Genomic DNA, 14162 nt, shown 5'->3' on the forward strand with positions numbered 1-14162 from the left:
AAAAAACACCCTGAAATTACATCTGAGCTCTGTGCTTCATCTAAAGTTGCCTAGTGACAAATATTCCCTTCAATTTCATAACAGTTCTATATTATATAACATGCACTTCCGACATTTTGACTGTTAATGTAATCTGTTGAGAGCACTATCTAGGATGCTGGAAGATGAAAAAAATAGGCATGTGCAGATTTTTTTTATATTTTCACACAACTCAAAATGTTATTTTAACTCATTATAGACACAGCCTGGAATATGGTTAACTGACATAAGCTCTTAATCACTGCACAGTAAAGCGCCTGCAATTTCAGGGGAAAATACGTATTACAATTTTCAGGAGTTCTAGAAGTGCCAAAACATGTCAAAGAGTAGATGAAGCAAAACCTAAATGTTAGGGCAATTGTCTAGAGAAGAGATCTGGGGGCTGCTGCAGCTGAGTGGCTAAATTAAAACAGAGTGTGTGTTATGCTTGTTATACAAGCCGCGAATTATTCTGTTAAACCCAAATAAGCATATACCGGTAGTCAAGCTTTGCTACCTCTGCACCACCAACGGGCATCTATCAATGTCAACTCAGCACAGTATCTATTGGGTTCAATGCTCAAGAGGTCTGTAATTTAGAAAAGATAAGCGAACAGGAAATCTGAATTCTGCTCTATGAAGGTAACTATGGTTTTGTGCATGAGGGACAGAAAAGCACTGACTAGAGCTTTGGTTGAAATAGTCAGAACTGTGTTCACAAGTTGCGGTAAAAAAAAACCAATTTGGTGAAAAGCATATGAAGCTGGGGAAAGCTTGAAAAATTGTTTTGAACTATCCAAGACTTGAAAACAGCAGCAACTGAGGAATCCTTCCAAGTTTATTGCTGATTTGCCAATCAATTTTTTAAAAAATTTGCCAAGCAAAGAAAAAAATAAGGATTGCTCTCAGCATGAGAAGGCAGCTACACAAAGACAAAGGATGCTACCAGAGAGACACAAGAGGAGGTAACCCCGTAAACAATTACCTCAGTTGAAACGAGCAATTACAGATATGGAAGAAAGTTTGTGCCAAGTGCAAATCTGCTTTGTGAGAACTTACTTTTCCTTTCCACAAGGATTTATGAACATATTCAGTGGTTTCAATTATTTATTCTGGCAGTGTTGTCATTGGAGTCCCGTCCCGTTCCCCCCCCCCCACTTCCAACCAGTAACCATAGAAACACTCAGTCAGAAGAAAAACTACAGAATTCTCCCTGGCCACCATTAAATCTTGTTCATATATCGGCTCAATTGTTGCAAAGTTGCAAAGAAACACTGCTTGAAATGCTTCTGAATAACGGGTCTACTATTCTCAGCATTGTTGCATTCCTGTCTACAAGAAGAAAACCATCCTTTTGACAGAATCGGTAGATAGCTCTTTGAACTGCTTTCTCCCTCTCCAATCAAAAGAAATGTTATTCCTGGAGAATAAGGGAAGAAAGATGCTTGTAAACTTACCTGAAGCCTTGCTAACTGTGCCGTACGGGACACGATTTTGTTGTAAGGATCGATTATTTTGGCTCTGATTCTGATGAAAAACAAAATATGTTTTAGAAACCGCAGGAGTGCAGAAGGATTTAAAACTACTAAATCATTGTTATAGGGATGGCATACCTGTCAACAGTACTTTGCAATGCACTGATTCTGGTCTGCATCATTTGAAGAACACCTGAATAAGACAGCAAAAGCAGAGAGAATGAACCTTTTCCCAATAAAATGCCACATTTTAAGACCAAGCGAGGAACTCAAAAATAGTAGCAACTTTGATCTTTAATCCTTCCTATACTGTTTTTAAGTGTACCAAGTGCTTTATTATTGCAAAGAGTAGGAGCGCTTTTGAAGATGGCTTAGAAACGGCGTTACTAAGGGCAGAATTCAGCAGACACATTGCTCATTGAGGCAAGATAGTCTGAGTACATAGCACCAATCCTGACTCAGCTAAACTGGTTACCAATTAGTTTCTGCACACAATTCAAAGTGTTGTCTTTGACCATAATACTTCAAGGACCACCTCTCTCCATATGAACCAACCCAGACCCTGTGTTATTCATCTCTGAGGGAGGTGCAATTCCTGTTCTTGGGCACCAGGTAAAAACATTACTATTTACCCAGACCATTGGATTTCAATTTTCTACTCATAATTTAGTGGGGTGAGGTAGATCTGGATCTGTTTTCTATATCTATTACTTGTATATTTTGTTTTATCCTTCTTTTTACCCTTGCTTTTAATTTTAATTTTTGTAAGCAACTAATGAAGACAATAAATAAAATAATAAAATAAAATGTATTGTTCTTAACACATTTACAGCATCATCCTAACCATTTATACACAAGTGCAAGTACCACTCAATGGGATGTAATTTCTGCCAAGTACATTAAGGATTGTAGCCTTAATAACAGCAGCAGCAGCAGCAGCAGCGGCAGCGGCAACAACATTTTCTCATTTATACCCCACCCATCTGGTTGGGTTGCCCAGTCACTCTGGGTGGCTTCCAACACATATAAAAATAATAACATCAAACATTAATAGTAACTCTCTGATCCAATATTAAAAAGTCACAGTAACTTTAAAATAAACAACTTCTATCAAATGAAGCAATATCCAATAATCCAATAGAATCCAATAGTAAACAGTAAAATTAAACACCAACAAATAATAAACAGTTGACACTTATCAATTACAATAAATGATTACTCATCTATAATCAATAAAAAATAACAGCAAATCACAATGCATAAAATACCACAAAACATACAAAACCATGAAAAAGGATCAAATTGAGAAACAAGGACACACAACTTACAATTTTTTTTAAAAAAATATCCCTGAACTCCAGCTGCTTCTGCTGTTTCTAAAGTCATGGCCTTGGAAAGGCTCCCAGGGCTGAAGGGTGGAGCAAGGCAGGTGGAAAAAGCCATTGCCTGATGACCAACAGAAGGTTTCTCACCCTTAATCACTCAAACTAATATTGTGAAGAAGGTCAAGTAAACAAATGACAAGTCACCAAACACTACCCAGTGAGCTTTATGGCCAAGTCTGAATTTGAATCCAGGACTCTCATATATCAACATCTATAAAACAAGCCTAGCAGTTATTCTAGTAATCCGAGCTGAAACTTGGCAGGCTGAAATCTGAGGCCAGTTACTCAAAAGTGCCAAGTTCTCTTGACATCTCTATAGCTACGAATAGTATTGTGCTACATTTAGAATTGGTTTCGAATCCATTATTGCCTAGAATTCATTATTTCCTGAAAAATCAATCAAGGTTATTACATAATAAGTACTAAGAGAAAATCTGAGAACTGATTAAAGACTGATTATTGAACTCCCACCACGACTCAATATATTTGTTTTCAACATCACTAAGAATTTTTTTTCACTCCAGAAATCCCAGTGTTCTTGAGAAGATGACATTGCTAATATAATGCCAGAAAATCAACTAGATTTTTTTTAACCTTACCAGCTGATCCTCCCCCCCCTTTTTTTTTAACTTGTGAAGTTCTACTGAATTTAGTTTAAGTATTTTTAGGATTACAACCTAGCAGACCAATCCTTTTCATATTTAGGGCACTTATGTACCTATGGCGTTATGTTATCAAAGGGGGCATCCCAGTTTTCTCCCAAACAGAACAGCCAAATTTTGGCATATCTGAAGCAGTGCTGATCTTTTGTTGTAAAAGTACATGCTGCAACTCAGAACATTACAGTATCAGTTCAATCTCATGTAGGAGTCCAGTTCTATATATGTAACTCTGTAGGCTCAGCATGCCAGGGTGTCTCAACGAGAATTTGTCATCCCACACATTTGTCAAGGCTTAGTCATCTATACATCAAGGAGTTAGGATTCAGATAAAACATTATGCATTATTTAATTAGATAGGGGGCATCATCAAATTAGGGTTGCTCTGTGCTCTTAATCTCAGAATCTTTAAGGAGTGTTCAGGCTTCAAGAGCTCTGTCCATAAAAAGTATGAAAGTTGTAATATATATATATTTTTAATGCTACCTTCTTCTCCAAGGAGCATGAGAAACAACACATGACCCAATATCCTTCTATCCACACATCAATCAATCAATCAATCTTTACTGTGGTCAAACACCAGACAGTATCCACGCTGTGTGGCAGATTCTTTATTTAACACTTCTAGACTGCCTAGGGCCCCACTGAACCATTTCAAATACTGTAATAAGCATCTTACATCCAGCATGAGCCATACTCATTGAAAAGCTCTGAAAACAAGGAACATCTCACTAGATATAATCCAAAAGATTAAAAAAGCAGATCGGCGACATTGAAACAACTAGTTTCTTTTTTTGCTTGTCTTTTTCATTTCCATTTTGCAAACTGAAATGACATTTAATTCCCATTTGAAAACCATCAGGGATGGAGCTAGTTTCTTTCAGGAGAGAACTCAATAAGCAGTACAGTGCCACAAAGGTGGTCCTATCTCAAGTTCCCTCCAAGAAAACTCTTCTGGTGATGGGAGCAAGGACCTGGCACAAGGTCCCTCAGCAAACTGGCATTTGACCATAGATCTCCCTCCTCAATGCCCAATCCCCTACAAACCACACAATTTGCCCATATTTTCTTGCATGGCTGAGGAATCATTTCCAGAAATACTGAAGCCGTGGTTTTTTCAATGAAAAGGGGAGTTGTTGTTTTTTAAAAAAGAGGGGGGGTGCAATACTGTAACGCTCTTTTCAGCACTTTTTACAGATTGAAAATCACTCTCTTGTTTTAGGAACATAAAAGGCATCATGTATAACCAGAGGTGGCCAACTCCACCTCCCCAATGCCCTGGCTTTTGTCAAACTCAGCAGGAGCCAGGGAGTTCCACAAAGCTTCTACTTGGCTTCTCTGCCCGGGGAGAGGGGGTGTTCTAGTAGCAGCAGAAGCAGCGAGGCAGTTGGAGTGCCACCTCTTGTCCTTCCACCGTCTGAGACAGACACTTCACCCTCTTCAAAGGTGGGCCGGTTCCCTGTATAACTTGGGTTTACCACAAAATTATCACGTCTGGTATATTATTCAGACTATAACAACAAACTGAAATTTTAGTTTTTGTTCTAAATGGTGCTATAAGCTGTTCAACTATAAATAATATGGTATCTCTTGGGTTTTTCCACTTAATGGGAGGGGAGCATGCAAAAAAGAATAAAAACAGAAACCATCAACATTATAATAAAACATATTATTGTTTATTCCTCCACAGCGTCAAGCAAACATAAACCACGCGTTTCCATAAATAGCTGAGAAAAAAAAGGAGGGAGAAGAAAACTCAGTGAATGCTACATCACATTTAATCAGTTGCTTTTTCTAAGCTATCCCTGTCCATTTCTGTTTCTTCATAAAGAAGTCATAAAGAAGTCATTTTCACAGATCTGCAATCTGATGTACTACCATAAAGATCAGCGCCTGCTAAGTGCACTTTTAAAAACTTGCATAGGGAAATCAACATTAAAGCATTCACATAATGTTGTTGTCGTTTAGTCGTGTCTGACTCTTCGTGACCCTATGGACCAGAGCATGCCAGGCACTTCTGTCTTCCACTGCCTTCCACAGTTTGGTCAGACTCATGTTGGTAGCTTCAAGAACACTGTCCAACCATCTCGTCCTCTGTCGTCCCCTTCTCCTTGTGCCCTCAATCTTTCCCAACATCAGGGTCTTTTCCAGGGAGTCTTCTCATGAGGTGGTCAAGGTATTGGAGCCTCAGCTTCAGGATCTGTCCTTCCAGTGAGCACTCAGGGCTCATTTCCTTCAGAATGGATAGGTTTGATCTTCTTGCAGTCCATGGGACTCTCAAGAGCAGGGGTCCCCAGACTACGGCCCGGGGGCCGGATGCGGCCCAATTGGCCTGCCAATCTGGCCCGCGACGACCCCCGCCGCCAGCTCTTACGGCGCGCAGCGCGACAGCGCTCTTCCGGGTCGGGAAAAAAGCGCCGAAAATCCTTTGTGCGCATGTGTATGGGCCTCTCCCGACCCGGAAGAGGTCATTTCTGGTGCACTTCCGGGTCGGGTGAGGCCCATACGCATGCGCACAACGGATTTTCGGTGCTTTTTCCACCCTGGAAGCGCGCTCCCCCGCCCGCCAGCCCGCACAGGCGCGCGCTCCCCCGTCCTCCGGCCCGCCGCGCAATCGGCGCGGTGGGAACCGGCCCAAACGCCGGTAAGTCTGGGGACCCCTGCTCAAGAGTCTCCTCCAGCACCATAATTCAAAAGCATCAATTCTTCGGCGAGCAGCCTTCTTTATGGTCCAGCTCTCACTTCCATACATCACTACTGGGAAAAACATAGCTTTAACTATACGGACCTTTGTCGGCAAGGTGACGTCTCTGCTTTTTAAGATGCTGTCTAAGTTTGTCATTGCTTTTCTCCCAAGAAGCAGGGGTCTTTTAATTTTGTGACTGTTGTCACCATCTGCAGTGATCATGGAACCCAAGAAAGTAAAATCACTCACTGCCTTCATTTCTTCCCCTTCTATTTGCCAGGAGGTGATGGGACCAGTGGCCATGATCTTAGTTTTTTTGATGTTGAGCTTCAGACCATATTTTTTGCTCTCCTCTTTCACCCTTATTAAAAGGTTCTTCAATTCCTCCTTACTTTCTGCCACCAAGGTTGTGTCATCAGCATATCTGAGGTTGTTGATATTTCTTCCAGCAATCTTAATTTCGGCTTGGGATTCGTCCAGTCGCATGAGTTCACATAATAATATCCAGTAAATGAAAGTGCTGTTTACATGCAAGTAATGGCACAGTGAAATCCTACTCCAAATAAGTCTCACTGAGTTCAATGGACCTCACTCCCAGAAAGATGGATATAAGTTTACAGCTCCATTGAATTCAGTGACTCAAATGAACTGCAAATGTGAGTAACTGAAATAAAAGGAGATGTAGAACGATATATTTTCCAAATGGTAAAATATCAACATGTGTGTGTGTGTGTGTGTGTGTATATGTATATGTGTGTGTGTGTGTAGATTCAGGTGGGTAGCCGTGTTGGTCTAACGTAGTCAAAATAAATACAAAGATTTTTTAAAAAAAACTTTAAAAAAAACTTCCTTTAAAAAATCTTTTTTTAAAAAATGAATTTCTTTTTTAAATCCCTTTAAAAGATCCTTCTAAAAAATTGAAAAGTTGTCCAGTAGCACCTTAGAGAACAACTAAGTTTGTTCTAGGTATAAGCTTTTGTGTGCATGCACACTTCTTCAGATACTTCTTCTATTTCAGAGTTATTTAAGGGATTTTTAAAGAAATTTGAATTTTTTTATAAAAAAAGATTTTTTTTAAAGGAAGTATTTTTAAAAAAAGATTTTTAAAAAATATTTGTGTGTGTGTTTGTAGTGTATGTTTTATTTAGTCCATTTATTTCATTTCTTTACTCCATGAATTCTTTTGATTGAAAAGCTGCTTAATTACCAAAATCTGCAGTTCATTCAGGTTCTCAATGGTTTTTGATGTAAACAACACTTCTATTTAGCCAGAAGTGACTAGTAGACAGCATTATATGAACAGCTCCACCTGCTGACGAGTTAACAGCTTCATAAACTTTTTCCGTAAGTCCACTACACTATGACTTCAGGCCTTTCAAGGTTTTCCAGTTTTGTGGTTTTTTAAAAAATGTAGTTGTGCAGCATTATAACAAAGGGATATTGATCTACCTGAACTATTGTTCAACCAAGTTCTGCTCATTAGTTATGTTCTGTGTCAGAGTTCAGTGTTTAAACATTCCCAGCCTTTTAGTATTCTTTTTATTAATCAAATTTGTTTGCTGCCCTGCATCCAAAGATCCCAGGACGGAATATATATATATATATATATATATGTAGAAAACTACATACATATATACATATACTATAAACTATATAAATTATTATTAAATAAACGGATATCATAGGCTGATTTACATGTACTTCTAAGCTACATTAAGAACACAATTAGGAAAAACAAGCAAGAGCTAACTGGAAAAATATTAAATAACCACTCAGATAGTAATCAGAAAGTAGTGGAAACAACATAAACTCACTGGAAGAGTGGCAAGGGATATTTTGGTATAGCATGCTAATAAATAAGCTCATATATTACGAGGGACTTTAAGAAGTTATGAAACCTGACCATCATTTCTGGAATTTGGGCATAGCTTTGAGATTCATTAGAACAGAAGCCAACCACATGATTTTGGTTCCTCTTCCAAGACCCTACCCCTATGCAAACTGAAAAGAAACTCACTCCTAGAATAAGAGATTCTACAAGCCATGCTTACCTTCCAGAGATTCGATGCCAGTTGCTTGTGCTAACAAGTCCTCATGCCTTGCAACTACCTATAAAATAAGACTATCAATTATTATCAGAAGAATAATACAAAACAAATACTGGTTTGCCATGCAGCATGGAGCATGCTGTCCCAGAAATGCAAGTTCAAACTGCCCTTCAGTTTGCTGAATTTGTTGCAAGGTTGTATGGATCTTGGCCTTTCCAATTCGCATTTCTAATGCAAGTATCATGAAATAATTTTTTACGGCAGCCCTGATCATAACGACAGAGCACTAAACCACCAGCATTAAACATACTGTAAACAGCAGCGAGCCTCAGACTTGAACACAATCGCAAGGAGGAGATCTGAAACTTCCACTTCCAGTTTTATACTAACCAGTTTATTGTTACATACAAACCAGGAGGGATTTTGATTAGTTTAAACTATGTTTAATTAATAAGTCAGGCTTATAAACCATGGTTTGATCCTGGCTTGTTTGAACAAATCATCATATAATACACAGTTTACCTGCAAAATTGCCTTACCCCATATAAGGCCACTCGGCAGCTCCAATCTATTACAGGTGTCACATATCATTTGTTCCAAATTTGTAAGAAATTGATCTTTTAGTGTGGCAGCACCCACACTGAAACTTTCTGCCTATGAACATCAGGCCTTCACTGTGCTTTTGGGTGCCTGCTAAAAACATTTCTGTTTAGGCAAGCCTATTTAAACATATGTTTTAATCTGGCTTTTAGCCTATTGTTGATTTTAATTATTTTTGAAGATTTGAAATAGTTTGTAACTGGTTTTTAAACTAATAATGTCATGTTTTATTCTTTTCTTGTAAAATGCTTTGAGGTTTGCCTTTTATTCTCATGGAGCATATGTTTTATGGAACGAATAAATAATATAAGCAGAGTTCCCTCACACCAGTTTAGATATACTGTAGCAAGAAAGTCTGGTTAAAAATGTAAAACAGAAGCAGATGCACCCAATCTCCTTGCCATGACTGAGGGGCAGGAGGAGGAAAGCGCCAAAATTCATGGCCTGCTGCTACTAGTGCATGTACTACTAGTGTACGGTTTGATATTGCATGTGCAAAGTGTCATAGAGTAACTGGGCTTCCAATGAAGCCCCACCTTACAAAGTATCCAAACTCCACACACAGAAAGACAAACAAACTTGGTTTGCGGCACACAAAGGATCACTTGCCTGCCTTTTCCGTAATAACTCTTTAAAGGACAGGTGTTAAACCTGGCAGGAAATCAATATTGCACCGCACTGCTTACTGGCAGCTTCCATTCTAAACCAGAAGCACTCAACCTTGGCTGGACTCAGTGTAAATATATTCAGTTATGAGAAATGTACCTGCACACTGGTTAAAGGATAACCCCTGGCAGTAGTTATAAACTGATTGAAAACTGGCATTTTATATCAAAATCAAAGAGTGATTATTGTCTACTATAAGTTTCTAGTCACCAGCAATAAACCATCAACCCAAAAATTTAACCTATGTGATTAAATTCCTGTAGTTGCGTGATTTGTGCTTATATTGTATTGCGATGGCTATTGGCTATAAACAATAAAAATCTATTGATTGACTGGTTGATTAATTAAGTGTGAATACCAAAGTGAAGTTCAATTCTCTCATTCAATACAGAATTTCCTCAAAAGAATCTACTCATGTTTACTTGTTAAGATGCTGGCAAATATTTTAACAAGGATAACCATATTTTGCCTATAAAGGTAATTCTAACTAATCCTGAACTCTCCTCTCTTCTCAGTTCAAACAATAGCCACAATTAAATCACAAAGCATATTTCTCCTATTCCAAATTGCACTGCACAGCTCTTACATCAGGACTTGGGCATTCTGTTAACATTCCAAGGATTCATTTACATGTAAGAGGACAAAATGCATTTTCATAAAAAGAATACTAATAAGCAAATACAGCTGGTGGTGTGGATTGCATGCTGGATCATAAGAAGTAGTTCTGCTTTCCAGCCCTGGCACAGGCTCCCCACTCTGGGCTCAAGGAAGATCCCAGAAAGGCTCAGGAGTTTATGTAGCAAGTACAAATATAATTGCCTATCTTGAAAAAGTTTTGTGTGCCCAATAAAGTTAAGTGAGCTCTGAAGCCTCTCTTTAAGGCTGAATGAATCACTTGGCTCATCCCAATGCATGTAAGGCAAACCAATTATCACTATTCACATTGTGTGGATGGGCTACTTACATTCACAGCTTAACTTTGCATTTATTTCTCCACTACCAACACACAAACATGTATAGATATACATTACTACACACTTACAATAGTTACAGCCCATTTTGGAGAGCCTACACACTGACAATTATCATACCGTAATAATACTGGCTATGAGACTACCATATTAATGTTGCCTCTACATGTTTATCTGAATGCTTTCTGCAGGAGGCAAAATTTAACCATCACTTTTCCATATATACATTCATTGACAAAAAGCATCTTCAATTAGTTAAGTATGACATTCCTTGTTGGGCAGGTCTAAAAGCCATAGAGTTGAACAAACAATTCAATGCCGTTTCAGAATCTCAGCTGCCTTTATATATAGATCTGGGTGATACGCGTGGCACTTACTTGCAAGTGCAGCTCTTTATCCAACTGACTAATCCCTTGAGCAAGTTTCGCTAACTGTTCAGCTATAACAGCTTGATGAATCGATTGTGAGGTGTACGCCTTCACATCAAAATCTTCCTTCAAGAAGTCCACATAGCATTCTGAAAGAGACGCAAGAGGAGAGAGGGGAGGTTTGGCATCTTCTTTTCCTCACACAGATAATCCAGGCTCCTTTTTTAAATCATTTCGCTCTTGAGCAGGCAGAAACCTCCATCGAAAAAGACAAACAATAATAATCAAGTAGCCCCCGGGGGTCCTTTCTGTCCAGTCCATCAGCTCTCTTAACTTTTTCAAAGTTGCCAGGAACTCAGGTCCCCACCTAAAAATGAGCCCTCAATAAAATACCGTGAACACCCAGACCCCCTTATTTGTCCACAGTAAAGGGCTGCTTTTCTCGGTGGCATCCATTCAGGGTGGGAAAGGAGGAAAAGCTCGAGGAGAGCAGCACCAGGGAATAGGCGCAGAGCTGCCCAACGCGCGCTAGTCGCAATCCTAAAGCGCGCGCAGCAGGAAGTTATCCCCCACCGAACCCCACGGGAGTATCGCGAGGCCAACGAGGGTCTCCCTCCGCCCCGGCCGCCTCCTTCCTCCTCTCCCCCAACTTGCCCCCTCACCATCTCCTAGCAACTCCCCGGCCGCCGGTTCCGGGGCTTCAGCCGCCGCCGCCGCCGCCGCGTCAGCGGCACCTCTCGTCTCTTCCATGCTGGCACAGGTGGGAGAGCGTCTCCGCCGTGACGCACTCAAGCCGCGACGGCCGCCCTGTCCTTCGGCCGCCCTCAGGGGGCAACCCTAGAGATAGGAAAAGGTGTAGAGTCGAAACAAAGCCTTTCTCCGGGCCTCTCTCACACGGCCTCTTTCCCTCTTCCGCCGCAGGTGGGTGAGTGGGAACAGCAAAGAGGTTCCGGAGCAGCGGGGTAGTCTCTACATCGGGCTTTCCCGGCCCGTAATCGGACGATTCAGCTTCCAATGCAAACTGCAAGGCATTGTCAACATAGAGATGCTAAAGAAATAGAGCGATGCCACCCTCATGCGCGCGGAGTTTGAGGGCTCATGCCGGCCTGATTTCGTAAACCAAGGTACCACTGTATAGCAAGAAGGCCTTCCTGGGAGGTATTTCTCGGGCATGAACCATAAAGCCAAGAAGTGAAAAGTCAGCTCCATGGACGCATTCTACATCCCCAAGGTGTGGAGATTTGGTTACCTTCTTTGGATGTTGGTCGCATGCGTTCGCCTATTGCCTTCTGCAGAGGAAAGAGAAAGCTGGAACAGACGCCTTTTGTGACATTACAAAACCTACTATTAACGGGTGCAAGAGAGCCCACAAGCAGGCCCAAGCCAGGAAAGACTGGCCTCCCTCAGGCTTGGGCCCAATCCCTTGCCCCAGAGGACCTCCATGGGCCCTGCAGCCTCCTGGGCAGAAGTGGAAGGGCAGCACCAGGGAAGAGGGCAGGACATGCCTCTGGCATCATCCTGACACCCCAGGGACACACGCCACATTAGTTGCATTAGTTGCTTTGGGAACCTATTGGAGGGTGGGGGTGGAAGTGGGCAGAGGGTCTTTTGTTTTCTCCAGAACTAACCTCCGACTCCGGTAAAACCTTCAACAGCTGTTGCAGAAATGTAACAAGAAAAGGACATGGGGACAGGTTAGTTCGTCCCTTAGCAGCTTCCAAGACTATTCCAAGAATCTTCCCCTTGATTTCCCTGCTTCTACACTCCTACTAGAGGGGTGGCAAACCCCCAGGCCTTGGGGGCCAGTCTTGGCCTGCAGCCTCCAGAATGTGGCTCACAAGAGAATGTGGCCCTCTGATCACTGTCCCCCAGCCCTGTCCTATCAGCTGCCTCTGCCTCCTGCTTCCACTAGAAATGTTTCCTCTCCTCTCTCAGTCAATAGCATCTTCATCAACCCCACAAAACTGCCTGGCCACTGGGTTGGGTTTCCAGATGCTGGACCAGATGAGCCTTGGGTCGGATCCAGCAGTCTGACTCTTATTTTATTTTTCTTACTAACTTCCCCTCCACCACAAATCCTATACCCTGAGCTGCCACTCTAGCCTATTCCTGCCCTTCCCTTCCAAAAATGGTGCAGGGGGGGGGGTCACTTCCTCACTTGGTGTCACAGGCTGCTCTTGGCGCTCGAGCGGGGCCACTTGGTTCCTCCTTTTGACCCAATGGCACCTCCAGGAGGATTGGGCGCTGCCGATGGCACCCCCGGGAGGATCAGCGCGCCCCAGTGGGTGGATTGCCCCGCCTCTGTGGGTGGATCGCCCCATCCCCAGGTACACATTGTGTTTGCCACTGGCTGCTCCAGATGCCGGAGCGGGGCCACTTCATTGCTCTTTTGAAGCTGCATGAAACGTCTCAGTTGGCTGAGCCTAGAAGAGATGATGCAGAACAGAAATATGTCTAGCCTAATAGAGAATTGCCGGCACATCCCTACTAATTCCTTCCCTCTTTCTGCAGTTGAATGAACTGTAGGACTTCATAACATAACTCCTCTACCCCACCACCACCAACTTCCACACACCAACCCTCACAACCACCAACTCCCACTCCCAACTGCCAACTCTAAACTGCCAAATGTTCCCTTGGGCTGTGTCTTAAAGCCCCTAAGCTCCGCCTCCGGCTTCCTATTGGTCAGCCTGTTAACCCTTTCGTCCCTCCTGCACAGTCTTATTTACCCAGGAATGGGCAAACGCCACAGGCACTTCTTCGCATAACACTTAATTGATTTGTGAAATTGGCAGCCAAAAGATGTGCAAAGGACGACTGCCTCGCAAGGTTGGAAAGAGGGGGTCACACCTACCGTATTCATGGAGGAGGAGGAGAGTATTTGCGGCTGTGATCTGAAATAGCCACAGTATGTAGAACTTCCAGGTTTGGAGGCAATCTACCACTGAAGCCACCTGTTAGAGGACAATCAACAGGATTGGGCTATTCCTTGTGGGCTTCCTGGAGACATCTGGTTGGCCACTGGACCAAACAGGCCTTTGCTCTGGTGTGAAGCCCTGGTGTGAAGCTCTGGTGTGAAGCTATATGCCATGAGGGATTGCAACACTCCACCCCAAAGGAAAGAGAAGCATTGCCAGCATTTAAAGGGTGCTTCTGCCTAGTCTTTTGAGGACAGCCCTGCCCAGAGAGGGAGGAGACCGCTAGGTGGGTCTTCCAAGCATCAAGGTGTCCAAGAAGACGACCAGAAGAAGGTTGGGCAGCTGAGAGGAAGGTGGTGGAGTCTTGC

The 14162-nt window shown here is 42.2% G+C and overlaps 1 protein-coding gene across 2 annotated transcripts in view; it reads right to left on the minus strand.

The window, feature by feature from the left end:
• COG5 (component of oligomeric golgi complex 5) overlaps nucleotides 1-13475 on the minus strand; it is a 162699-nt gene extending 149224 nt beyond the window's left edge. For both annotated transcript variants that reach the window (XM_088676684.1, XM_035127862.3), the window contains exons 1-5: nucleotides 11539-13475; nucleotides 10886-11025; nucleotides 8275-8332; nucleotides 1632-1686; nucleotides 1476-1545 (exon numbers count right to left, since the gene is read on the minus strand). In XM_088676684.1, the coding sequence (XP_088532810.1) occupies nucleotides 1476-1545; nucleotides 1632-1686; nucleotides 8275-8332; nucleotides 10886-11025; nucleotides 11539-11626 (411 nt within the window). In that variant the 5' untranslated portion in view covers nucleotides 11627-13475. The remainder of the gene's footprint in view (nucleotides 1-1475; nucleotides 1546-1631; nucleotides 1687-8274; nucleotides 8333-10885; nucleotides 11026-11538) is intronic.
• Nucleotides 13476-14162: the final 687 nt, after the last annotated feature.

This window comes from Zootoca vivipara, chromosome 9 (genome assembly GCF_965207765.1).
Source record: "Zootoca vivipara chromosome 9, rZooViv2.hap1.1, whole genome shotgun sequence".
Lineage (NCBI taxonomy): Eukaryota > Metazoa > Chordata > Lepidosauria > Squamata > Lacertidae > Zootoca > Zootoca vivipara.